The sequence below is a fragment of the Varanus komodoensis genome, unplaced genomic scaffold, assembly GCF_004798865.1.
Source record: "Varanus komodoensis strain SLA01 unplaced genomic scaffold, ASM479886v1 scaffold74, whole genome shotgun sequence".
Lineage (NCBI taxonomy): Eukaryota > Metazoa > Chordata > Lepidosauria > Squamata > Varanidae > Varanus > Varanus komodoensis.
In genome coordinates, this window is record NW_025336401.1 from 636341 (window position 1) to 662853 (window position 26513).

The following is a 26513-nucleotide window of genomic DNA, read 5'->3' on the forward strand; positions in this document are numbered from 1 at the left end:
GGGCGGCCGCGGGGCGATCGCGCGCCCGTCGGTGCTCTGCGTCGCGCGCCGGGATGGCGCAGGCGGCGGCCCCCGCGGGCCAGCAGTACTTCCGCTCGGACAGCAGCGACTCGGCCGCCCGCATGCTGGGACCCGCCGAGGGCGAGGCGCCGGCCTGCGGCGAGAAGCGCCGCCGGAGGAAGCGGTGCAGCCCGGTCTGGCTGGCCGTGGCCGCCATGGCCATCGTGGCGCTGCAGGTCGCCTCCACCACCGGCCTCTTCGTCTACTTCACCATGTCCATCGCCAAGGTGAGCCGCGGGTGCGCGGCCGCGGCGCCGCGCTCGGACTGCCCGCGGCGGAGGCGGGGATGCCGCGGGGTCGGGCGCGTGGCGTCCGGAGCAGCGCCCCGGCCCCTTCCGCCCGCCCCTTCTCCAGCCGCGCCCGGTGCCCCCTTCTGCCCCCTCAGCCAGGTCTCCTTTCCCCGGTCGCCACCCGCGCTGCCTTGCCGGGAGCCCCGGCGGCATTTCCTGGGAAGCAGCCCCCTTCGATTCCCGGGAGCGGCGTCGCAGACAGCCCGCGACCCGTCCAGGGGCTCGGCGGCGCCTCCGGCCGGGATCGCGACGGAATGGCCGCAGGGTGCGCTGCGAACTGCCGCGGGAGAGCGCGTCCTCGCCGACTCGGCGGGGTCGCCTCCGAGCAAGCCTGCCCGGCTTCGCGCTGCACCGGAGAGGTTGGAGCGGGTGCGGGCCGAGCCGAGGCGGAGCGGCGGAGCCGGAGGCTCCCAGGTCACCTGAGCTGCCCCCTCCCCCAGCCCCGCTCGCCAGGTGCCTTGACCGGTTGTGCAGCTCCGCGCTGGCTGGCGTGCGCGGCGCCCGGGGAGCCCGTGGCCCGCGGGAAAGAGAAAGCAAAACTGCCCCTCTCCGCCGCCGCCGCGGTGTCGCCGCCCTCCGGGCAGGGAAAGCGCAGACAATGGTGGGAGCGGGGCCGGATGGCTGAGCACCTCCCGCCGCCTGGCAGCCGCCGCGGCTTTTGTTGACAGACACAGTTCCGACGGAGCGCGCCCCAGCCGCCCTCCCTGGCTCGGAGCGCCGGGAGGAGCTGCCTGGCCGGCGCCGCTGGACGTCCCGGACTGCAGAGCCCATCGGCCCCCACGCGGCAGGGCCCGGCTCGGGGGGCTGCGGCTGCATGTCTGGAAGGCCCGGGCAGGAGCGGGCTTGCGGAGCAGCTGCGCCTGGCACCGGCGAGAAGCCTCTGCAGCGCTCGGGTGGCCCGACAGGCCCTGGGAGGAGCGGAGGCTCCGGGGAGGAAAGGAGGCTGCCTTTGCTGCCGCCCAGTCCCTGCCCGTCCCTTTGGATTCCCCTCCCCCACTCCGGGTAGCAAGGGAGAAAGGTGCAGCCGGACAAGCTCCCTGCCGGAGGGCTTGGCTTTTGCAGTTTTGTGGAGCCCGAAGATTGCCCACAAGCAGGCAGCGAATGAATTTACGACGAAATGCCAGGAAACGCTGGATCGGCCACTGCAGTCGAACCTGCAGCCCAGTTTCTGGGAACGCCAGTGAAACCGGGTGGGCCTGCAAGCCTTTCCTGGAAGTAAACGCCATTCAACTAAGTACAGCTCACGACTGAGTAGACCTGCCTGGGACTCCCCTGTAAGACCTCCCCAGCGCCGCTCGCAATTGCTGCTTAGAAGCGGCTCCCAGCTGGTCTTAAGACCAGGCCTTGAAGCCTGTTTTTAAACAGAATCCAAAGGGGACGTCAAGCCACTGCTTTTTAATTCAGCCTGCCTTCAGCTTGGGATGGGTGCTGGAGTTCAACACACACTTCCGGGGTTCCCCGTGATATTTCTTGGAGAGGCTCTCTTTAAACTTGTGCTACGGAGTGCCCAGGCGAAAGGGAGGCCTGTTTTGCAGCTGCAGACCTCTAGTGCCTGTCCGTTGTCTGGAGGGAGGGAGGGAGGGAGGGAGGGGTCAAGACTGGCCCTGCCCTGATAAGCGTGCCCTGGGTCCCTGGGGTGAATGTGGGAGGAGTCACCTCTGACCCAGCAGGCTGGATTTGGGAGAGCTGCTCCACAAGGCATTCCTGTTCCAGAGGAGGGACTTCCCACGGGGAGACCCTGGGGCCTTGGTCCGAAGGGTCTGTGGAGCTGGCTTGGCATCTCTTTCTCCAGCTCGCTTCCCATGGCACGCTTAAGGCATCCAATAGGCAAGCTGCTCCTGGTGTACAAGACGTTAAACACACCAACCAGGAGCAAAAGCAGCTCGTGGGCAACGAATGCAGCAACGCCCCCTGCAGCTGGAGTCCGATACAGCCACGCCTGCCTGTCCACGTCCGGGAGCCTGTCCAGGAGCTCCGTGGCTCGCAGGCACCCGAGCGGCTGGTTGTCCCACAGGGGCCAGGAGGGAGTTTCGCCATCCCTTGAAGGTTGCTCTCCGCATCACAGGAAAGTGCCTGGGCTCCAGCAGGATAGGACTGCTCTTGCCATCTGCCGTGCAATGCAAAAATGGGATTCGGGTCCCCTACGATGCCTTTCGTGCCCATGCAAAACCCAGTTGGGGTGCTGACTGCTGCGGGAGTCCAGGGAAACTGCCGTGGGCAAAGTCCAGGTCATGTGTGGATGGTGAAGGGGTGCATCTGATACGCGCTCTCGGCCTGCGATGAAAACGCGATCCTGCAAGCTGCAAGGGGGCAAGCCAGGGAGGAGGCGCTTGCACAGCCGTGTGCGCGTGTCGGCGGTGGAGGGGAAGTCCACGACCAGTTCCCCATTTCTGCTTGAGGGACCTCTGCAGTCCGGGGGGGGGGGGGCATCAGCAGCTGGCTTCTGCGTCGCCTGGAGCAAGGCAGGGAGAAAAGGGGCAGCTAGCTGCTTGAGCAGGGCCTGCATGTGAGTAGCTGGGGCTGCTGAAGGGGCAGCACAAACCGCCGCCTCTGCCTGGCTGGGTGTCCTGCCTGCCTGCTCCTTGGTTTGTGAGGAGTCACCCACCCGCAGCACCAGTGAAGGGTGATGCCGAACTGCACCGTGTACCAACAGCGAGCAGCTGATGGCAGCCACCCAGCCACAAAGGGCGCCTTGACGATGACCTGCAGGTCTAGCCACATGGACCGGGGGTATCTGCTCAGTTGTAAAAATGTGTTTTGAAGATGGTTTGTTCTCTGTGCAATTTTATGAGGCGTTATCTGTTTATTCCATGCTGTACTTACGGAGTAAGTCCAGAGAGCTTCAGCTATTGGGTGATAAAGAAAACCTGTTGATCAACAAGCAGTCCCGAGAACTGGCACGAACTCTTCTGCCCACAGAGGTGCGGGAGGCCCTGTGCCGCGGCTGCAGGCTCCTCCTGGGCCCATCTGGCTGCTGCTCTCTGTAAAGCTCCCCCGAGTGGTCCTCCTGGGTTGGCAAGTGGGAGCGCCATCTGTAGGCACTGTGAGCAGCAAGGTGCTGAGGGGTAGGGGCCGTGCCTGGCACATCCACGGATCACTCTGCCTCGCATGGCACCGGTTGTGCAATAATTAACTGCTGCCAGGAAATCTGTAATTTCCCAGAAGGTCAGTCCCACCAGCCACGCTCCAGCCAGCAGAAGCCCTGCCTGCTTTCCGGCACAGCCCTGGGCCGTGGCGTGGCTGCTTGCTCGCCCTCCAGCGTTCGCCCACTTGCAGAGGGAGGGGGCCCGCTCTTCGGAGAGCGGCAGCGCATGGCAAAATCAGCCAGTGGGAGGGCAGCGAGTAGCACGGCTTCACCGGCTGATTTACTTCCACCTCTTCCGCAGCTGTAGGCACTGCCTCCGCCCATACGCGCTGTTGCCACTTTTGAGGAATGCTACGATTTCTTCATTTGTAGCTGTCCAGTTCATGTGAGGGTGTTTGCTGCACAGCCGCTTAGCACAAGGAGGCATTCGCAAGAACAATGGTTCCTGCCCCTTCTGCAGCAGTTGTCTGAACGGGTGCCGTGTCCTGCTGTGCCATTCTTGTGACCCACAAACCTGAGATCAAGGAACATGTGCTCTTGCACGCCCTTCTGGTGATCCTGCAAGCTGCCCACTGCCGGCAGCTTCCACGTCGCACGCGGCATCCAGGCACATGCGGGAATCGGGAAAGCTGGCAGCGGGTCTGCCCCCGTGCGTGCGTGCGTGCTTTGCAGCAAGGGAAGTATGGGTGGGGCTGTTGAGGCAAGTTCCCCAGCAACTTTTCAGCAGCTTACAGGCTTAGCCTGGATTCCGTTTCCCCATCGGCCCTGCATTGTTTCAAGGGAAGCCTCTGGAAGGCTGCCGAGGAGCCTGTCGCAGGCCGGCGAGGGCGGTGCGGGGACGCTGCCCGGGCGCAAGCCTTGCAGGGCGGCTCACAGCCGCTCGCCCCTCGCGCAGCTGCGGCAATCCCTCGCAGCCGTCGGCGTGGCTGCGAGGATCTGCACATCTGCCAAACGGCCGCTGCACCTCCGGGGCCCGTTTGTTGCCACGCAGCAGCTGCTTACGGTGCGACGGAACTGGCCGGAAGTCCCTGTCCTGCTCTTCCATCTTCCCTTCTGGGAAGGGAGAAAATGATTTTGGACACAGTGGGGGGAAACTCAGAAGGAATGTCGGGATGATCCATGAAGGAAACAGGCCAGTTGCATAACAGGCGCTCTGTGGAATCGCCCCGAACGGGGGCGGAGGACGCATCCTTTACGGAAAAGCGAAAAACGCAGGGCCCCTGAGGAGTGGAGCGTTGCTGCGCTGGCCTCACTGCCTGGATGGCGGCGGGCTCGTGCGGCTTGGGATGGACGAGGTGGAATCCCACCACTGTTCACATGCAGCACCCACAGCTCCGTCTCTGGGCACATCCAGCGGGGGAGGGGGGGAGCAGCGTGCGCCCCGGCCGGCTCTGGCCAGCCTCCTCTCCCCTCCTGCCCCAGACATGGGCTCTCTGCCTCGCTCTGAGCACTCCCCCTCCGGCAGTCTCAGCCGGAAAGCCCACACTTTCTTCTGCATTCTCTGAGAGACAAGCCCGTGGGGATCCCATCCATCCGTCGCGTCACCCCCTGGAGAGCTGGGGAAGATGGGTACTTGCTGGAGGGCCTTGCGTGGGGGCAAGGCTCCCTCCCCCACCCGCCTTGGGTTCAGCAGGAAGGTAGGACGTCCTCGTGCCTGTGCGGCGCAGAGACAGTGCGTGGGTCAGGCGGGTCGGGGAGGGTTCTTGGCAGATGGGGGGCAGAGCAGGCTTCTTCACATGGGGCCCGGCAAACCGGAGTTCCTCAAGATGGGCTGAAGGCCGTTGGCTTGTGTGGCTAGCAGACTCCCAAGCGCGAAGCCACAGGCTGCCTGTCTCACAAGTGGGACGCCACTCAGGCCCGCTTGCCGGGAACAGCAGTGGGCGGCCGCTGCCCACACGCCTATCTGGGCCCTCCCGGCCACAGGGCCCTGGCTGAGCCTTGCGCTCCGCGTTGTCTCTGCTCCTGGGCAGCTTCTCTGGCTGCGTTGGCAGGACTGGGCAGCAGGCCGTGGGCAGCTCCTGCTGGGCCTGCGTCTGGACCCCTGTGGGCCAGGGCAGCGCCTCCCGCTGCGGGGGCCATGAAATGGGCTCAGGCAGTTCCGGATCCCTGCCAGGGCAGGATCTGAGGCCAGACATGGCAGGGCGGCCGCAGATGCGGCCTGGGGTGCCCCCTGCCAGCTGCGGGTGGGACACGCGAGACACAGGCGGTGCTGGCAGAGGGCGCCCAAGGGCCGGCGGGGTGCCGAGGGGGGGCCTTTCCTTCCCCAGGCAGGGATGCGTGGCTGCCCGCCGCCCCCCAGCCACGCAAGCAGGTCCTGGTCAGTCTAACCGCCCCCCTCTCCACGGCATCGCTTCTCTTCCTCAGCTCAAGAGCCAAGCCCAGGGGAGCTCGGAGGAGCTGCGCTGCCTCCTCTTCCTCAACAGGCTGCAGGAGCTGCCCGACTCGGAGGAGCTGGTCGGCAGCCACTCGTGCCTCAAGCTGGCTGGAAGCATCAAGGACTACATCGACATGGTAAGCCCGGCCAGCGGAGGTGGCCATGGCCCGCTCGAGCCCTGCAGGGCTCGGAAGGCACCGGGGGCCTGCACTGAGCCCCCTCGCACCCCAGGCGCCCAGCCTGCCTGTGCCCACGGCCGCCACCCCGTCGCCACAGCGGGTGTGTGCAGCGCCTGAATGACCAGTTGGGGGCGGCCGGACAGACGCCTCCATCACGGGTGGGTGGGAGCCGAAGGGGAGAGCGGCCCAGGTTGCGGGGGAGGAGACACGCCACAGATGGCAGCCAAGTTCCACCTTCCCACCTCCAGCCCCTGCGGGCTGAGACGCGCGCTCGCCGTCCCGCTCGCGGCTCTCCACTCTGCTCGTTCCGGAGAGCCGCTCCTGGGGCTTCTGGCTGGGAGAGGCAGGTGGGGCCCCTGTGGCAGCAGCTAGGGGCTGCTGGACCCCTAGCCAGGCTTCCCACCTGCCGCTTCCCCAGGGCCCCCTCTGAGCCCCTTCCTTGCTCCCGTTTCAGGTGACCGAGGGCATCCTCCGCAAGAGCACTCAGAGCGGTGAGTCTGGCTCACGAGGGCCTGCGGACAGTGGGGCAGTGGAAAGCGGGGTGCCCAGTAAGCCTCTGGGGAAGTGGCCACATTGACTCGTCCCCAAAGGGAAGGGAAGGGAAGGGAAGGGAAGGGAAGGGAAGGGAAGGGAAGGGAAGGGCTCGAAGGCGGGCTGCCTGCTGCCCCCGATAGGCTTTGCTGGGTCCAGGTGCCGACATTTGGGCCAGGGGGGCTGAGAAGCAAGGGGAAGTGTGCAGCTCCCCCCGCCCGGGCGCAGAAAGGGGCCTGCCCGATGCACGGTGCCCCAGCCTTCCATCTGAGCTGGCAGCCTGTAAGGCCGGTGCTGCCGCGCCCCGACTCCCCCCAGGACACCGGGCTGCCCTCGCGGGTGGGCGGCAGTGCCCAGCCCGAGCTGGACCACCTCCTCTTGTGCTGCAGGCGCACCCCGCGAGCACAGCAATGCCTCGGGCGGGCCGCTGACGCGCACCGGGCCCGGCGGCAGTCCCTCTGCCCACCTCACGCTCTGGCGGCAGAGCCCGGCGCAGCCAGGTAAGTCGGCAGCGCAGCCGGGGGGCCCCAGGGGCTCGTGCCCGGGCCTCGCCTGCCCCTGCGGCCGTGGTGGCCAAGAGGGCCGCGGTCAGGGGGCGTGGCAGGGCAGAGGGCCCCCGGTGACGCCAGCTTCTCCCCCAGCCAGCGCCCGGCCCTTCGGGGAGCTGCAGCGCTCGTGCCAGCACCCACTGCCCCACTGGGCCAGCCGCACGATGCACACCCACCTGCAGAACATCACCTACCGGGACGGCATGCTGCAGGTGCGCCAGGCGGGCCGGTACTACGTCTACACGCAGATCTACTTCCGCTACCCCGCCGAGGGCGCCGACCCGCGGGCCGCAGGCCACCAGCTGGTGCAGTGCGTCAACCGCCAGAGCGCCTCCGGGCAGAACATCCTGCTGCTGAAGGGGGTGGGCACCAAGTGCTGGGCCCAGGACGCCACCTACGGGCTGCACGCCCTCTACCAGGGCGGCCTCTTCGAACTCCGGGCGGGGGACAAGCTCTTTGTGTCCGTCTCCTCGCTGGACATCAACTACGACCACACGGGCAGCTACTTCGGAGCCTTCCGCCTCGACGTGTGAACCGGAGCGGCGCTGCACGGAGCGGCCGCCGGCCGGCCTGAGGCGGCTCTCCCCCGTGTGCTGGGCAGCCGCGCAGAGGACGCGGCCTGGCCCGGACCCCGGCACCCGGGGCCCGCTCACCCGGACAGGCGGCAGGCCCGGCATCGTGGGGGAGGGCCGAGCCTCCGGCGCGCGGTCGGCAAAGCCCCCGTGGCCTGGCGGAGCTGCATTCCCGCACCTCTTCCCTCTGGCACGACGTTCTCGGGGCCCACCGGGACACACCTCTCCCATCCCTTTTCTGCTGAAGTATGAGATTTGCAGGGGGGCGGGGGCGCACAACCTTCCTGCCAGATTCCATTTCAGTGGCTGATCCAGCAGGCAGGGACTGGGGCAGGCGAGACGCAAGTTGGATCAAGGCGCACGGTGGACCTCCGCGGTGGCTGGACGGTCGGGATTTACCCAGGGTTGTTCTGCCGAGTTGGTGAAAAGCTGATGCAAGGCTTGCAGCATGAACTCTCCTGACGCACACATCCGGCGTGGCCCTTCCCCTCTTGCACCTTCAGCCGCTGTGGAAATTCCTAAGTGAGACGAGTGAAGCTTTTCCCACCGTTTCCCCACCTCCCCGTGTCCAGTCCCTGTTGGGTGGTACTGGAAGCGGCCCAAGAAAAGGGGGCTGTTCTCCCTCCTGGGGGCAGGCGGTGGCGCGTCCGTGGGCCCTGCAGGCAGCCCCCCTCAGCTCCTCTGGCGCTCGTCCTGCCCACGCGCATTACAGGATCTGCCCCTGACCCGAGAGAAGATACTCCGCGTCAAGCTGGATGTCTCCTTGGATTTCCCTTGAACATCGCGGGCGATCTCCCCGCCTCCCTCCCGGCGCCGACCCAGAGCCTGGGCGAGCCTCCCAGCCATTTCGCCCCGCTCTTGTGGGTGTGCCAGAGGCAAGTGGGATCCTCGAGGGGGGAGTTCAAGGCAGAATCGGGGCCGTTCTCTGCTGTGAGCTGGGCAGTGCCTCTTCCCCAGGCCAGTCACCAGCAAAGGAAGCTGCGCCTCCAGGCAGCGAACCAGAGCAAAGGGGGGCAGCTGCGCCGTGTGGTCCACGCCACTCTGGAGGCCCTGCAGGAGGCTGCGGAGAGCAGGGGAGGGGCAGGCAGGTCCCGTCAGGCTTGCAGAGGCTGCCGGCAGGGCAGGGGAGCGAGCTGTGGCGCAGCTGCGGCTCCCTTGCAAGGCTGACGGGAGACCAGGAGGCGCTTGAGCGCCCAGGTGTTCCTGGCAGCCCCACAGCGGCAGACGGCTCGCGGACGGACGGACGGGCCCAGGCCTGCCGGAGGAGCCTGGTTTCATTGGAGCAAGGAGCAGCGGAGCGGCCGGTCGCCTGTGCTGAAGAAGGGCAGCCCCTCGTGGCCAATCCGCTGATCCGGATGAAGCTGCCACGGGCCTGGTTGCCGGATTCGCCTGGAAAGGGTGCCCCGGACGTGGGGCAGTGAAGCCAGGCGTCCTGGGCATGGGCCTCGCGTGGAGCTGCCCCGGGGCCTGAGACCTTTCTGAGCAGCAACCTGCACGGTGGCGTGTGAAGCCCCATCCCACTCTTCCTTGGTTTATGCCGGGCTTGAGGAAAGCTTGGTTTCCTTCTGCACCCGACCTGTTGGAGAAGCAAGAAATTAAACATTACAGCAACAGGCCGATTCAGTTCTATTGTTGCTTTTACTTCTTCACGGAATTACCCCCCAAATGCAACTTCCAAAGAATTATATAACAAAGTCTTTTCTTCTAAAGAAGATTAATTTCCACAGATTATATAGTGCAAATGTTTATCTTGTAGAAAAAATAAAACATGATTATCATTAGCTCCATAATCGGAAGCTCTGAAGACGGCTCCAGATTCTCAGTAAGTGAAACTTTGAGTCCATTCTGGAAAGTTCCTCGGGGGAGCGGCAGTACCCCCCCTTTTCCTGTTCAGTTGAACAGTATGGAGTCGGGATCCTGGTTGGCCATTTGTGCAATGTGCTTTAACACGTCCTTTTTGGTGATGATACCCAGGAGCTTCCTAAAAGAGAGCGTGCACAGAAGCCGAGGTTACGAAGCGCTGGAGCCTTGCAGGCGATCAGGAAGGCGATGTCCCCGTCCCAGCTCATTTGCTGGACCCCGTTAACCTTCATGCAGGGAGAAGAAAAGGGGGGCGCCTGCCCGGCTGCAAACCCAGAGCAAGAGCCAGCAAGTCAGCCTCTGCCAGGGCCACCAGCCCCGTTTCAGGAAGCCCTGCCCACCTTGGCCCCCTCTCCGACAGGAGAGCCCCCAGGGGCAGCAGGTCCCACAGTCCCTTGGCAAGCTGAAGAGGGAGCGGGGGAGTTTTAACCAGAGCAGAAATGAAAACTAGGCACCCTCAATTAATTGCCAAAAATGACATAGACCTTTTGAGGAACCAATATTAAAAAGGGGATTTTTTCCCCCCGCAGAAACATGACTGAATTCCCCATTCTTTCACCAGCTTTTCTATTTTTGATATGTGTATCACTTGAATATACAATATATTTTCCATTATTAGATATCTAATGTGTCTTGCCTCATTTTCTGGATGTGCTTCAACACCCCCTCCCCTTCCCTGCACACAAACACACATGCAACAGCTCTCCTGCTCTACGTGGCCATCTTTGCGCTGGTCCCACGTCCAACCACCACTTTGGGAACGGAATTCCCACGGGATTCTCCCTCCTGCAAAAAGGTGCAGTGAGCGAGGCGGGTCCCGTGCTGGCGGAAGTGCAGGGGCGCAGCGGCCACGTGAACCGGCACAAGGCCGAGGGCGTCCAGCACGCAGGAGCGCCCCCCCCACCCCGCAGCGCTCACCCGTTGTGCGTGACCAGGCACTGGCGCAGCCCGAGCTTGCGGAAGATGTCGACCACGATCTCCATGGGGGTCTGGTCGGTCACAGTGAAGGGGCTGAGGTCGAGGATGCTGCGGAGCTTGAGGGTGGACGGGGAGCTGGGAGGCAGCGGCGGGGAGTGGTCGGTGAAGTACAGAATGGAGCTGCTCACGATTCCGTCTTGCATCTTCCGGGCGTTTTCTGGGGGGCGGGAGAAGGGAGCGGTCGGAGAGGGAAGGTGGGATGTGCAGGCGGCCATGGCGGGCAGCGTGTGGAAGGCCTCAGGCGGTCTTGCTCTCTGGGAGGGGTAGTCCATCTTCTACACTGCCCTTCCTCTTACCAGAGCAGGCCAGTAGGTAACATGCAACCAAAAAGCCCAGGATCACGTGCAGAAAGCAGCACGGCGCAGCTGCAGGATGGGGCCGGAAATACGGACAGGGGGCGTGGGAACCAGGCGAGCCGCGCGAGGGAGGGCCCCACCTCGCCCAGAAGCCGCCGCGCTCGGCACGTGGGAGCTCCGTGGCCGGTGGGCCGGGTGGACCCCCCTTCCGCTCCCCCACTGGCCTGGCACTGCCGTGGGGGAGCGGAAGCCCTTCCGGAGGTCCCCAGCCATGTGCCTGGGGAGGGGGAGAAAGGCGCCCGCCTGCCCGTCCCGTCGCCCATCTGCGCTCTCACCGATGGAGATGATGAGGTCCCGCCGGAGGACGAACCCGACGAGCCGCTGGGACTCCCTGGAGACCACCACCGGGTAGCCGCTGTAGGTGGTCTCGCTGACAATGGCCTCCACGCCCTCGACCGTCATGCTGTCCTGCGTGAGGACCGTCAGGGGGGGGGCCGCTGCGCTGCGGCCGCATGGCGTCCATGGCCAGCGTCTTGTGGGAGAACTCCTCCTTGGCCTCCAGGAACGGGTAGCCGTTCAGGCGGATGTGGGCGTCGTAGATGCCCTCCCGGCCAATGGCGTCTGCCACCCACTTGCTGGTCATGGCCGCCGCCATCAGGGGCACGATGTACTCCAGCCCGCCGGTCAGTTCAAACATGATGACCACCAGGGAGACCGTCATGCGTGTCACCCCACCTGCGGCGCACACCGCCAGCCCCATCAGCGAGGCGGGCCCCGAGGAGCACCCCGCACCGCTGCCCCCTCCTCTGCCTCCCCTCAACAGCCACATGCACCCAAATGGGGGAGCCTCTGATGCACCGACATGGCTTTGAACAGAACGCAGAAGTAAGTTCCTAGTCCTCCAGGCTGCGGGAGAGCCATCATGCTCATGGGCTGTCGCTGCGGCTGCACACTTACTACCGCGTGTGGGTGGAAGCGGCCACAGGAGCCCTCGGCTGCTGGCCGGGGGAGGCGGGAGGCACCGGGCACACGCTCACGCTGGCCAGCACCCCTCCTCGCAGGGGCTGGCCTGATGCCTCTGGGAAGACCCCAGGGGGCGAGGGGGGCCAGGCCCGCTCCAAGCGCCTGGGCACGGCCGTTCCCCCAGCTCCTCTTTCCCACAGATGCCGTTTCTCGCGCGCCAGTTGCATCCCGCCCGTTTTCCTGCAGGAAGCACGGCGGCTGGTCTGGCGCTCCTTCCCCTTTTGTCTCACGGCATCAACCCGGGGAGGCAGGTTAGGCGGAGGCAGCAACTGGCCCGAAGCCACCAGTGAGCGCCAGGGCTGCATGCGGGCTGGAGCCGGATCCTCTAGGCCCCGGTCCAGCACTCCGCACAGGCTCCCCGACAGTCGGCCTCACTGCAACGAGCAGCCCAAACGAGGTCGCTTTTCAGCGAGCGGCATTCAAAGAGGCCCTGCTTCTGGAGAGCGTCGGAACCCCACGGTGGCAGATCCGAGCCACGTGTACCTCCTCCTCTGACTTCTGGGCCAGATTACTAAGCGGGGGCGAGGGCTGATGGAAACGCCGGCGTCCACGCCATCGCTTTGCGCCCCGGTGCCACGTGCCCCCGAGAGCGCCAAAAGCACTCTCCAGACGATCCCCGGGTCCCCCCCGAGAATCCACCCGTTCAGACCCCTGCACGAGAGGTCTGCTCCTGCAGCATCCGGACCATCAGGAAGGAGATGCGCTTTTTGGTCCTGTGGGGCAGCCCCGGGGGGGCTGGAGGGGGAGGCATGGGGAGAGGCTGGCAGGACCATCCCTCCCGAGGAGCCCGCCCGCCCGCCCCCGGGGCCGCTGGGCCGGGCGCACCCCTGCCACTTACCTAAGCAGGCTGCAGCGCCCACCATGGCGTAGAGGCCGGGCGTGATGCAGTCGGCCCCGGGGCTGCACCAGCCCCGGAAGAGGGCCCAGGTGTGGTGGTGGTAGGCCAGCTGCTCCATGCCGACCCCCAGCAGGCGGCCCGCGATGGCCCCGACGGCCATGCTGGGGATGAAGAGCCCTGAGGGCACCTGCGAAAGGAGCGCCCTCAGAGCCGAGCCGAGCCGAGCCGAGCCGAGCCGAGCAGAGCCAAGCGCCCGGGCCCGTGGGAGCGGGGCGGCTGCCCACGTGGCCAGAGCCACGGGGGGCACTCGGGCGTGGCCCCCCCTTGGGAGCAGGCGGGAGAGGGCGGCACCCGCCCCAGGCGGGGCAGGCCAGCTGCAGCAGCAGCGAGCGTGGGCCTCTGCTCTGCCTGGGGACCCCCCGGCTTCCAGGCAGGGCTCTCGCCTCACCCCGGCTCTCCACCTGCCCCGGCACCCTCCTCCCTCCCCGCCCCAGAACCCCCGGCCATGCCGCTGGAACACCGTCGCTCCCGACGCCACCCGCCGGCTCCGCAGGTGCGTCCCACCCTTCCTCGGCCACATGTGCTTCTGCCCTCCCATTCTATGTGCACGACAGGTGGGCTGCACCCTCAGCTCCGGCGGAGGTCCCACGAGGGCTCCCGGGCAGAGCAGGCAGACGTGCCCCGGCCCCCCGCTTCCGCCAGCCGCCGGGCCACGCCGCTCCCCCCAAGTGCCGGGAAGACCCCCGTCCCCGCTCACCTTCATGCCGAAGGTGAAGACGGTGACGAACACCTTGAGGAGCAGGGCCAGCGCCAGCTGCCACATGGCCGTGCGCACGCCGGCGCCCGCAGCCCGGCTGGGCAGCTCCTCGCCCTTGGTGCCGTTGAGGTAGTTGCAGAGCTTGGAGGAGTCCAGGAGGCTGCAGTCGTTGAAGAGCTCCGAGATGAGCTCGCTGGTGCTCATGCGCGTGTACTCGTTGGGGAAGGCCAGGACGGCCGTGACGGCCGTGACCACCAGCACCTCCAGCACCGGGTACTTGCCCAGCCGGGTGGACTTGCGCCGGCGGCACCAGGCGATGTTGCTGCGGATGAAGAACGCCCCCCAGCACCCCCCGAAGATGCCCAGCAGGACGAAGGGCACCAGCTCCAGCAGGTGCCACGGCGTGTGGAACTCCACGTAGAAGAGCACCAGGCGGCTGTTCCCAAAGGGGTTGATGGAGCGCAGGGTGAAGGCGGCCACGAGGGCTGCGAAGAAGGAGCGCCACAGCGTCTTCAGCGGGAAGTAGTAGCTGACCTGTGCGGGGGGCGAGGGGCGGCTCACGGGAGGCGCCAATTCCTCTCCCCGCTCCGCCCCCGCGCACCCCCAGCGAGGCGCCCTCGTGCTGCGCCGGCTGGCACGCAGCGCACACGCCTCCATCGACCGCGCCTTGGCCAGAGGGAGGCCGCCGCGTCCCGCCACGGGCTGCGCTGCGCTTTCATGCGCCCTCCTGGCACTGGGCTCAGAGCGGCCCAGAGGAGGGCACCGGCCGCCGAGGCGGCTCCTGCCCACGGGCAGCACGCTGGGCTGAGCCGGGCCCTCGTCCACGCTGCTCAGCGGGGCTGGCACGGCACGGAGCCACGGCTCCCCAGAAGCCGCCTTTCCCGGCCTGGCGCGAGGGGCTGCCATGACTGTCCGGGGCCCTCTGCGGAAAAGCGGGGGCCCGCCCCCATGCTGCAGGCTGGCAGAACCCACGGGGCACAGCCCTCCCCACAGGCGTCCGGGGTGGACAGCAGCGCAGGGCACCCAGCATGCCGTGCCGCCCCGGGACCCACGGCCCACGCAGGGGCCGGAGGCAAGGGAGTCTGCGGGCAGGTGAGGGGACGCGGGGCGCCCCTTACCTCTTCCAGGCTGAACAGGACACCCCCGATGGGGGCTCCGAAGGCCACCGACACGCCAGCAGCAGCCGCGGCTGATAAGACCTTAAAGGAGACGGCGGAGCCGGTCAGTTGCACCCCTTCACACCAGCGCTGGCCGAGGGGCCTGGCCCGGCGCTCACAACGCCTCGGCTCTCGCTCGGCCCGAGCAGCGCAGTCCGGGTTCCGGCCAGGCCTTTAAGCGGGGGCATCAGTTCTGTGCGGCCAACTGGAGAGCAGCTGCAGAGGAGGTGGCGTGGGCCCAGGACCGCCCTCAGCCTGGCCAGCTGCAGGTTCACGGCCCCCGGAGCGGCGCGGCCCTCCTTTACGAGCCAGCCCGGCCAGCCCGTTCTCACCTCCCGGCGCTTGGCCTCGTTCTTCCTGTACTTGGTGAAGAGGTGGCACAGGATGTTTCCACAGCAGCAGGCCACGTGCACCAGGGGCCCCTCCTTGCCCAGGCTCAGGCCCGACGAGACGGCCAGCACCAGGGTGACAGTCTTGATCAGCAGAGTCCACTTGCCCAGGTAGCCTCGAATGATGAAGCCGCTCAGGATGGTTTTGATCTGAAAGCCGAGCCCAAGGACTGCAGCAGCAGCAGCCCAACCCCGGGGGGGGGGGGGGGGGGGGTTGGCGGTTGGGGCAGGCGGAGGCTGAGCGCCAGCCCGGCCCCGTGCGGCTGGGAACGCCGCACAGAGGCGCCCCTGCGTCCGGCGGGGCAGCTGCAGGTTGGGGTGGAGGGGATCCTTCTGGACAGTCGACCGGGCCTCTGACTCAGCCGAGCTCCAGCCAGGCCCTCACGCCCCTTCTCTCCAAGGGAGCGAGGCCCAGGCAGAGGGCGGCTGTTCTGCAGGGCTCACTCCCCAGCTGCAGGCGGAGGTCTCCCCACAACACCTGGAGCGCCAGGGGCGGGGGGCCGAATGCATCTGCAGAGGGCTGTGCCGCCCCGCAGGAAGCCCACCGCGGCTGCCGGGAGAACCGGGCTCGGCTCTGCCCTGGGGGTTGCTCCTCGCGAGAGCCAGGAGCCATCCTCACCTCAGGGATCCCTGAGCCACAGGCGTACGGCGCGAAGCCCCGGACAAGCAGCACCGCCAGCAGAGAGAACATCAGCGCCCAGAGGACGTAGAGGAAGTAGTTGAGGACGTAGGCCATTGCTCCCTGGGGGAGAGAGCGGGCGCAGCCCGTCAGTCCTCTGGGGACGAGACGCTGCCCAGCCACGCGAGGGCGCCGCCGGGTTCCCGGCAAGCAGTTCTGCCTGCCCTGCCCGGCTCCACTCGAGGGCTCCGGGGACACCTTGCAGCCGAACCGGGGGGGGGGGGGCCCGGGGGGGGGGTTCCCCACACACGGTGCCTGCCCGCCCCCCCGCCCGCCCGCCAGGGCCAGCCCTGGGCGCACCCCTTCTTCCGCGCCGCTCAGGAGCTGGGCCCAGGTCCGCCACTCGGGGCACTTGTCCCTGTCCTGGAAGGTGGTGTCCGGGGAGTTCCAGCAGCAGTGCTCGTGGTTGTACCAGAACCCGTTCAGGCACACCCCCTCCTTCAGGTCCGTCATCCAGTGGGCCGAGATGTCGATCAGGCCCGCGAGCGCCCCTGCGAGCAGAAGCCCGGCTCAGTGGGGAGGGGTGGCGAGACCGCGCGGCCCTTCGGGAGGGGCTGCCCCACTTCCTGCGGCGCCCGCTCCTGCCCCCATGGGCGGCCGCCCGCCCGCCTCCTCCCTGCCGCCTCAAGCCCCGGGGGCGCGCCGGAGGCCAGGCGGCCGCGGCCGGGAGCCCTCACCTGCCCACAGGCCCACGAGCAGCATCAGGAGCCACCCGGAGAACGCATCGCTGACACGGTGCAGCAGGGCCCACGCGGACTCCTTGCTTTTGTTGGTGATCTGGAAAAGAGCGTCGGGGAGGGGGGCGCTCCGTGTCTCTGCCCCGCTGCTGTGCAGGAGGCGGCACAGGGCAGCGACACCCAGCCCGCTGCCCTGCAGGCACGTCGGACCGCAGTCCCCATCCTTCCCGGCCGGCAGGGCCACTGGACCGCTACCGGGGGCCCCGGGAGGGATATGCACAGACCCGTCTCCTGACCCGACCCCACCGGGATGCTGCGGCCCGGCCCGCCCCGCCCCGCGGCCTCCCGCCAGGCAAGGCCGTGGGAGTGCGCAGCCTCCTTCCCCACTGCGGGCTGCTGGCCCGGCCCTCTGGCGACACACAGAGGACCGGCGGGCAGCACAGGCACCTGGCGATGAGGGAGCAGAGAAACGGCGGGGCGCTCGCAGCGACCGCTTGGTGGGGTCCAGCGTCCACCCGAAACCGGCTCAGCAGCTCAGACCGTGTTGCGTGTCAGTGTATTCCCACTCCGCTCTCCCGACCTGGTGCCTGTGCTTCGTAATTTCCGTGCACTGCCCGGGACGCGTGGGCTCCTGGGCCGCCCGGTGCGGGCAAAGCGGCCACGGCAGGGGAGAACAGGCTCCCCCAGACGGGAGGTGCGGAGGAAGCCGGCGAGAGGCACCGGTGTCCCCACAGCAGTGCTCCAAATACAGCAGGGGCTGGTTGGGGCTGCGGCGGCATCGCCACCCCGGCCTGCTCGCGAGGCCACGCCTGTTCCAGGGGCAGCCTGGCAGCCGACAGAGCGGAGGAAGCCCGGCGTCGGCCCGCTTCTGCCAGCCAGCGCTTTCGCCAGGCTGGGCTCCGCAGGCACTGGCTCCACTCCGGGGCTGGGAGATATCGCCCCGTCCCTGCACCCGAGGGGCGCCGCCATGCGGACGGTGCCTCAAGGAGAGCTGCGGGGATGGGGTGGCGGGCAGCCCCCCCCCCCCCCCCCCCCGGAGCGCCACTGACCTCCCGGTGCCTGTCCCGGTCACGAGACTTCTCGCGCACCCAGTCGATGGTGTTGAAGTCCTCATAGGTCCCCACACCGGGGACGGGCACTTCCAGGAAGTCCATCATCTTGCCTGCACCGTTCATCCCGTTGTATGCAGAGAAATCTGCGAAGCAGAGCGAGGGTGGGGAGGCTGCCGACGGGCGGATGCTTGCCTGCTTTTTGCTCATCCTACTAGTTCGCTATTTTGTGAACTGTCCTGAAAGCCCTCAAGCCAAGGCAAGCCCTCTCACCGAACGGGGGGCCCGAGGTGGGGGCCAAAGGAGGACAACCAGGCCCCCTGCCTGCAGGGCCCACCAACTTGACCGTGCGCCCGCACGTCGGGCCCCAGTTCCACTGGTAGTGTACACAGCCATCCGTGAGCACTGCAGGAACGAGACACTAACGCACGCCCCAGTCGCCCGAAAGCCCTTCCAGGAGAGGCGGAGGCAACCTTCTGGGGGGCTGCCTGCTCCCCCAGGCACAGCGAGCGAGTGCGAAGGGCTGCTAAGAGGCCCTGGAAGCCCCCCAGTCAGAAGGAGGGTCCTGCTCCCACCAGAGCTCCCGGGCTGCGTGAGGCCACCCACCACCCCGGAGACCCTCCAGTGCAAGGCAGGTCAGAGCTCTGCCAGGGACCACCCCTACCCGGGCAGAAGGGGGCCCGAAGAACGCAGGGGAAAAGAGGGGGCAGGGAGAGGAAAGACCGCCACGCCCCCCGGGGCTCCAGCTGGCCTGCCCTGCCCTGCCCTGCCCTGCCGTGGGCCTGCTCCGCACCACCAGGCCGCCTCAGCAGCCTCCTCCCAGGGAGGAAATGTTGCCCCCCCACTGCGGCGGGATGTGGGATCACCCCCTGCTCCAGCAGCCACGTGCCCGGCTGTCCTCGCCACCGAGACGGCCCCAGGACGCTCCTTCCTGCTGGGAATGCGAGCGAGGGCTTGCTGCCCCCCGCGAGGTGCCTTGGATCCCGCCGTGCGTGAGAGCCCGTCGCTCCCGCCCGAGAGATCCCGCAGGGGCCTGCACCGGCCCCCAGCCTGCTCTAACTGGCCAGCAGGACCCCCTGCCCAATTGCCGGAGACGCGCACCTGACCGAAGCAAGCCCTGCTGGGGGTCATGGCAGCCTGACCCCAGGCACACACACGGGCGCCCACCCCGGGGCCATGCAGGCAGGAGGCCCGGTGCTCTGCTTCTCCCCACAAGCCGCACAGGCCTCAAGCACACCTCGCTTGCGGAAACGATCCAGAAATGCCTTCCTTGATACCGCAGGAGGGAATGCAAAGTCCCAAAGGAGCAAAGTCACTTTCCCAGGAAGGTGACGGGGCCAAGTTAATCTTTAAGTGCCTCCATGCCGAGGAGAACAAGCAGCCGGAAGAACGCCCGGGAGCTGCTTTTTGGGCCGCTGGTGGCGGTTACAGAGCGAGGCTGCAGGCAGCCAGGAGATCCCACGCCAGAAGAAGGGGGCCGGGGGCAGCTGCATCACTGAGCGGCATGTGGCCCCGGTGCGCAAGAACACCCCCCCAGATCGCCATGCCCTCGTCGCTCTCTTGCCACCGCTCCAGAGCCAGAGCTGCCGGTCGTTCGTGTTCCCTGGGGCAGGGAGCCCTGACGCCATGCCGCCGGGCACAGCGACCAGCCTGCCGACAGCCGTGCCTCCACCTCTGCACCCAGAGCCCAGAACAGGAGCCTTCGCAGTACACGACGACCCGGAGCACCACTCCCCGCTGCTGGTCCACCAGGAAGCAGAGAGAGGCACGCTGGCTCCCCGTGGCTTCGCGGCAATTCGCCCGACGGCAGCGGCAGCCCGGGAGACGCCCATTCCCCAGGCGAGCGCTCTCAGTCCCCCTTCTCTGGGCAGCGGCCTCGCCACCTCCGTGCTGCCCGGCAGAGCCACGCGGGAATCGAGCCAGGCCTCCCGCCGGGCTGCCCAAGCATCCCCTCACTCAGCAGCAGCCCGTGAGCCAGGCTGACCGGCGGCTGCCTCTTGTGGCGGGGGGCGGCTCGGCTCCGGGATGCTGGGGTGGGGTCCCGCTTTCCCTTCCTGGCCAGTGATTTGCCGCAACTTGTGTCCTGCCAGTGCACTCCCCACGCGGGGAAAGCGCCTCTCCAGCTGTCTGCACTGAAGGCGGGTGCCAGAGCGGGGGCAGGAACACCCAGCGGGAGCCCCGTCCCGCCCCGCCGCTTGCTCCTCTCTCTGCCAGGCCGGGTGCTCCCCCTGGCCTGTGCTGAAAGGGCGGGGAGCCTGGGCCCACAGCCGCCCGGGGACTTCCCTCTGCCGGGGCCGTCCTGGGAGCCAGGCCCCAGGCATCCCCACCGACGGCGACGGCCCTCCGGGCCTTCCAGCCCAAGGCGGCACGCAAGAGCAGCCCTGAGGCAGCATCGGGCCCGGGCCCCCCTCGTCCGGCGTGCTGCTCGCAGACGGGCCAGCCAGATGTGCCAACCGGAGGCCCACTAGCCAGGGGCGTGAGAGGTGCACCCTCCCGCCCATGCGCCCCGGCCACTGCCACAGGGGTGCACTCTGACGTGGAAGACAGCATTCGCCCCTGAGAACCAGCAGCCCCCGAGGGGCGCGTCTCCTCCTCAAGCAGCAGGGAAGATGGGAAGACGGCTACCCACCGCTGCTCTCCCGCCTCCTCCCCCAGCTCAAGCCTGATGCAGCCGGGCCCCTCGTCCTCTCTGGCGCCCTCCCTGGGGGAGGTTCGGTCTGCCGACTCCTGGAGCAAGAGCAGAGCCGCTGCAAGGTTCCTCCTCCCCAGTCCCAGCAGCAAGCCGGACGGGCGCCCTCCTCCGACCGAACCGAATGCGGCAGCCGCGCGAGGGACCCGCTGGCAGAAGAGGCTTCGAGCGGAGGCGCTGCAGGGCGGCGGGTCGCTCCGCATTACCTTCCGCCATGCCTCCGTCCAGGGGAGGGACATCGTCGGCCATGGAGAAGTCCAGCGTCCCTCCGGCCACCTCCACCATGTCCTCATCGCTGGTGCTGCTCTGGAAACTCCCATGCCGATAGTCCTTCTTCTCCATGGCTGAGGGCCTGTGACCTGGGGCAGGGATGACACGGGGTCACTGCTGCCAAAGCGGCGGGGACAACCTCACACACACCCACATCCTCGCGAGGCCCGCCAAGCTGGCCAGAGCTGATGAAGACGGGGCTGGCCTGCACCTATTTAATAAGCTGGGAAGCTTCTGATGGGATGAGCCTCCCGGCACAGAATCTGGGCTCTGCAACCTGGCCGGCCTCTCGGATCTGGCTTCCAGTGACCGGCAGGCTCCTAACCTCGGGGCACAGGCTGAACAGCCCCCGCCAGCCGTCCCAACAGGGGATTCCACGTACTGTGCAGCTCCCGCTTTCCTCGTTCACCCAGCTGCCTTTGCAAAGGAGGGTCTGGAATAAGATCGCAGAGATTCCCAACCCAGCAACTTAAATGTCCTTCAAAAGGCGGCTTTGATCCACACATGTCAAATTATGCAGCTCCTTCTGGCCTCCCCGCAAGTGGTGCATTCGACATCTAGCGTCCTGGTGTTGCAGCAGTTGGGAAACCAGTGTGCTGAGCCTTCGCGAACTCAGAGCCGCTTTCCTTGCGCAGCCAGAGACCAGGCCGGGCCCTCCTCAGGCCGCGGCGGCACTGCGGAAGGGCCGGGCCTGTGTGCCAGCTCCTCTGGGATTAGGCCGGAAGGTGGCACGCTTGGCAAAGCACCTTTGCGTCTCGGTGCGCAGACCTGCGGGTGCCGCCGCAGACGGAGCACTTCGGATCTGAGAGCGAAGGGAGGCGAGGAGGTTCGCCAGCACGTGACTGTTCGATTTGTCAAGCCGTGTGTGTGCATGTGCACACTGCCGGGGGGGGGGGGCAGTTTTCTGTGCACAGATAAGCAAACGCTTCAGGGAGGACTGTCCCCCCCAGTTAAGGGGTGAAATGTTGGCTCCCTCCCAGGGCAGCTCTGCAGACGCTGACTGGCAGCCACGGGTCTCCAGGACGTCAGGTGAGAATCCTCCCCAGGCAGCCATCACACGGTGGACCCCTGCGCAGGGACCATGCGCCCAGCCTGGCTCCCGTTCCCACCCATGTCCCCCAAGTGTGGCTGCGCTGCGTGCTCACTGCAAACACGCCTCCGCCCCCCACGCACTGAGACCTCAGGCGGCCCCGCTGAGCGACAGCGCAGCCGACACGAGGGAAATGCCCACACACCCGCCGCCACCGGCTGCGGCAAGATCGTCCCAGGTCCTCGGCGTGGACGGGGAGGCGTGCTTTCGCGGGGACCACCGTAACATCCACTCCCTTCCACCTCATGGCGCCTTCAGAGGAGTGCTGCGCATAATCCCCGGAAAGGAGAGTGGCTCAGCAGAACTCGGGTGCAAGCACCTCCGGCCACTGGAGCAAACAGGCAAGCGGCACGCGGAGGAGAACGGGGTTGGCCAAGGGCCTGTTTCGGAGCACGGGACACGGAAAGCTCAAGCGAATAGCGCAGCCCCCGGCAAAGCAGCGAAGGGAGCTGTCGGAGCGTGGGGCATTCATCCCCCCCTCCCTGGTTTGCCTCCAGTGTGAAAAAAACGCCACCAATGCTTCCAACTTGACAGAAATGTTTCTCCTACCAGACCTGCTTACAAGACTGGACTCAGACCTCTGGTGCACTTTAACCCTAAAAAACCTTCTGGGGCTTGAAGTTAGTTTTCCTGTGGAGCACAGAAGGTGCTCAGAGAGTTGGGTTATTCAGTGGCCTATAAATTTAATAAGCAAACACACACACACCACCCTCACTGGGTTCCCTCCCCCCCCCTTCCCACCCACCTGCCTGCCAAACTCTCCTTGGCTTGCCAGCCAGAATCTGCACACAAAGGGCGCTCTGTTCTGCTCGCAACCCGTGCGCAAAGGCATGCTTGTGTTACGGCGGAGCTCATCCCTGCCCACGGGAGCCCGGCCTGGGGCTCAACGCGAGGCAAGTCTTTTCAGCAGCATTTGGCTTAAGCCCCAGGTCCAGGGAGCTGCCACTTCCGGCAAGGCCAGGCCTCCTGCGGAAGGCGCACCAGGGGCTGCTGCTTCGGGGGGTCTCCCTGTGCAGCGCCGGCCAGCTCCGAGGAACGCTCCGCAGCAGCCACGACTCGTGCCCCGGTAGGCCTGGTCCAAGCCACTCTCTGGTCGGGTCCTTCGGCTCAGATTGAGCTTTTCAGGCAGCAAAGATGCCGCCTGCGATCTCCGAGGTGCAGGAACTGTGCAAGGCCAGAATTGTGTCTTGCAGCAGCCGCACTTATTGCAATGTCACCAGGAGAAGCACAAGGGGCAGGTCAGGGGTTCTGGTGTATCATAAGCTGCAGCTCCTTGTCAAATGGCCCACGGCAGATGGCAACCACCGCACTCCCACAAGCGGGGGCTTTTCCCTTTCGTCCAAACAGAATGGCCGCCCCTCCGGCCACCTCTTCTGGGCTGCGTTCTGGCCATCTGCTCCTTTAGGTCAGGGTGGTCCGTTAGCTGTTCATATTTGCACTGGAGGGAAAAGGCTTGTAAGAGGTGCCAGACAGACCTTCCCTAAGTGAGCTTCCCGTAGGGACCAGAACACCTGCTCCGGAAGGCAGAGTTTCAAAGCACATCCTTCCCCATGAGACACCGAAGGCAAGCAGGTGCGGTGCTGCAGTGGGCAGCTCAGTGCGGGACCGAGATGCAGGTCACACAGGGCAAGATCCAACAAAGGCCAAAGCAAGACTTGGGTCTTCGTAGCTTAGAAGAACAGCCAATACGTAAGCGGGAGGCAGGAAGGCACGACAGACACAGGCAAAACCACGTGTGGTGTGGGGGAAAATGGAGAGGGAGAAAATCCGCTTTCTCAGACTGCTGGAACCCGGATTGTCCAAATAAGCTGCGTGGGGAGATGCAGGACATAGAAAAGGCAGGCCACCAAAGTGGGACCGATTCCTGGAGGAGAAGTCTCTCAGTGGTTACTAGTCCTCATGGCTGCACCTTATCTCCACGACTGCAAGAATACCAGTTCATGGGGCGCATGGGCTCTCGCATGCTGGCTGCGCACTGTCCGCTGGGCATCGGAAGGGCCACTCTGTGAGCCGCATGCTGGGCCAGAGGTCGCTGCTCTCACCTGGAATGCCGCTCCTCGTGCTTCACTGCGCTGTGGACAGACCACTTCACTGGCATGCATGTGAGGGCCAGAGCCAAACTCCCAGAGACCAGCGAGAACTTCCAGAATGCCCCTCTGGGCCCTGCAGGCACATGACTCAGTCTTCGCATATTTATACCTTAATTGTTGTAGCTTCAGATCAGGAAGGCGTGAGCTGATTTTTGCTGCCTCCAGTGAGACCTCTGGCTCTAGGCTCAGCCCCTTAGGAAAGCAGAGCTGTCAAATAGTTTCCTTTTCTCAAAGGAGACGATCTGGGGGTGCCACACGCTGCTTCAGCTTTGAAAAGGGTCTGTCAAGAACTGAAGGGAAGACAAAGCGGAGAAGCAAGGCAGCCACTTCAAGAGGTCCCTGCATGGCTGGGGCAAGCTGCTCGCGCAGGCAAAGGCGGCCCTGGCACATGCCCCGTTTCACTGCTGGCAGCAGAAGCCCTCACACGAGCTGCTTTCTGGCAATCCGTCACAAGGGCAGTGTCTGAAGTTCGGTCCCATGTGCCTTCCGGGCTTGCCACCACGGCTACAGCAACCAGCCGAAAAAGAAGCCCCCGGGAGAACCTGGTCTCGTCACCGCCACTAAAATCGCTCTGATTTCCGTAGCCCAAGGAGTCTCACTTGCTGCCATCACAAATTGAAGCATAGCTCAGACCAGTGCCTGGGTGTAATCTGCATTCAGCCCACACCCAAGTAGCAAGTGGTCCCGAAGGCCAATGAGGGAGCTACCAGAAAACAAGCGCTTCAGGCACCAGACTGCCCACACGCCAGCTCTCCGGATCCCAGCCAGCATCCCAGGCAAGCCCCAAGCAAAGGACCAGCTGGCCTGAGCGCTCTGAGTGGGCCGACCGGAGCAGACGCAGACAGGAAGCGGTGGCGTGCTCCCACGCACCCGGACAGCCTGGATTTCGGGGCACTTGAAGCTTCCTGGAAGGGCAAACACGGCATCTCTCCACATACAACGGGAGGGCTGCTTTTCCAGGAAGCCACTGAGAAAGTTAAGCAGAAGGACCGTGTAAGGAAAAGAACTGCACAGATTGCATTTTCCTGCACAATGTCCTGCTGCCGCCTCAGCAAAGGCAGGCCCCCTGCGGTTGGGCCGTGCAACTTCCTTCCCCTGCGCTGAGTAAGCCCAACCCCAGCCGAAGCCCCACGGCCACCCGTCCTCCGGCTCCCTGGCGGCCCAGTTTTTCTTTTCTTTCGTGAAACATTTCTGAACCACGCTTCATTCGGGCCAACGCCAGTGCACCACGCAGAGGTACAAGCTGACCAGACCGGCCCATTAGAAGGGGCAGAATGCTATTCAACGAGCAGCCGCTGCCCCGGAGGATCCCCATGTAGGAGATCACAGAGGGAGTGCTCAGGGTCGCTGTACGACGGAGGCCCCTCTACCAGCTTTCTGCAACAACACGTTTCTTGAACAATCGAGTGTGGAAAAGCTCAGGACTCAACGCTTCTGCAATTTTGTGGGAATTCAGGCATTTTGAAAGGTATTTTGAGTGACTGATTTCCCCCAGCTGGAGGAAAGAGGCCGTGGAAAGCCAAGCAGAAGGGCAGGAGTTTGTTCCCCGCTTCTGGGGCTCTCCGATATACGCCCTGCGAACGCAGAGGCTTGGTCAGCTTCCATGGCAGGCGAAGGCAGGTGCAAGCACACGAAGAGAGCGGAGGTTGCATCAGGTCAGAGGCCCTCGCAGCCCAGGCTCTTGCTTTCCCCAGAGAAGCGTCGAGTTGCAAGGGGCCACGAAGGCCACTGGGTCCAATACCCTGCTGTTGCATGACACCAAGGTAAACCATCCCACTCAGAGGGCTGTCCAGTTTCACTCCAGTGTGGGAGGGGCCCCCACCTCTCCAGGCAGCTGGTCCCACTGTCCTATAGCTCTGACAGTGAGGAAGCTTCTCCTGATGTCCAGCCTGAATCTGGGTTGTCGCAACTTGAGTCGACTATTCCACGGCCTGCACTCTGCCATCAGCGAGAAGAGATCCTGACCTTCCTCTCTGTGGCAGCCTTGGAGGTACTTAGAGGGGTATCATGTCCCCCACACAGGGGCCTCTGGGAAGACAATGGGCCCACTGGCCAGCCAAGAACATCCTCCGGCCACTGTTCCCCCAGGCCAGCCTCAAGAGGGACCAAAATGCAGGCTGCCTCCAACCACAGAGCCACCCTGAGCCACCCACCGGCACCCAGTCCCTGTTGCAAAATGCCCCCCGAGCAAGAGATCTTTCGCCGGTCCTGGGCACAGGTTCCATGCAGCACGCCTGCCTAAAGCAGGGTTCCCTGCCAGCATCCATCCCGACACTCCTGCCAGTCCATGCAGTGGGATGTCCGTGAACTCCCACGTTATGAGAGGGCAGGATAAAAGTATTTCGCCACACCGTCCGGCTGCTGTAGATGTCTAATCCCCTCTTCCCCTTGGCCAGGGTGGCGGCCCGCCCACCCTGGATCACTCAGACTTCCGTTCCAAGGCGTACCGCTGGAAGAGTGCTTGCTCTGAACAGGTCGCAGAAGCCCAGCCCAGGTGCCTGACCTAGCAAGGGGGAATCTCGGTCAACGAGATGCCAAGCTGGCAAACAGGTTTTCCCTTCCTGGCTGGCTTGCAGGGATTCCCTCCGGCCAAGTGCTGCTGCTTGCCTCTCCCCAGTGCGGTTTCCTTCCTATTTACCTGCCAGGCTTGGCACATCCCTTTCATCCCACTTAACCAGGTCACAGGGATGCAGGAAGTGAGGCGCCAGGTGGGCCGTCGCAGGACTAGCACTCCGCTCAGCGCCTGATGGTGCTGGAACCAGAAGCCAGAGCTGGGCCTGGGCACAGGGGTTACTCCAAGATGAACCAACACGGGCCATGTGCCTGGGACAAAGCAGTCCTGGCAGAGCCTCTGCCGGCCCCGAGCGTCAGCAATGGCCAGCTCCTGCCAGCAGCCCTACGCACGATTTGCTACTCGAAAGCGGGGGAGTGAAGTGGGGGCTTGGCCAGCGGAAGGCAGCATGGCTCCTTGGGGAAGGGGGGGCTGGCCACGTCCAAAGTGGCGAGGCTGAGGCTCTACTGGCCGGCTCCGG

At 65.6% G+C, this 26513-nt stretch overlaps 2 protein-coding genes across 2 annotated transcripts in view; one reads left to right on the plus strand and one right to left on the minus strand.

Annotated features, from left to right (window-relative positions):
* Window positions 1-45: 45 nt before the first annotated feature.
* Window positions 46-9264, plus strand: LOC123034957 (tumor necrosis factor ligand superfamily member 10-like). The gene is made up of 5 exons (XM_044452770.1): window positions 46-287; window positions 5800-5946; window positions 6443-6479; window positions 6909-7019; window positions 7161-9264. The coding sequence occupies exons 1-5, from the start codon at window positions 54-56 to the stop codon at window positions 7598-7600; spliced, it is 969 nt and encodes a 322-aa protein (XP_044308705.1). The 5' UTR covers window positions 46-53; the 3' UTR covers window positions 7601-9264.
* CLCN5 (chloride voltage-gated channel 5) overlaps window positions 9259-26513 on the minus strand; it is a 21884-nt gene continuing 4629 nt past the window's right edge. The window contains 13 exon segments of the mRNA XM_044452751.1: window positions 9259-9620; window positions 10418-10634; window positions 11109-11265; window positions 11267-11508; window positions 12635-12821; window positions 13392-13925; window positions 14510-14590; window positions 14881-15087; window positions 15557-15679; window positions 15917-16107; window positions 16294-16393; window positions 17343-17488; window positions 20238-20390. Coding sequence (XP_044308686.1) covers window positions 9530-9620; window positions 10418-10634; window positions 11109-11265; window positions 11267-11508; window positions 12635-12821; window positions 13392-13925; window positions 14510-14590; window positions 14881-15087; window positions 15557-15679; window positions 15917-16107; window positions 16294-16393; window positions 17343-17488; window positions 20238-20390 — 2429 coding nt within the window. The 3' untranslated portion in view covers window positions 9259-9529.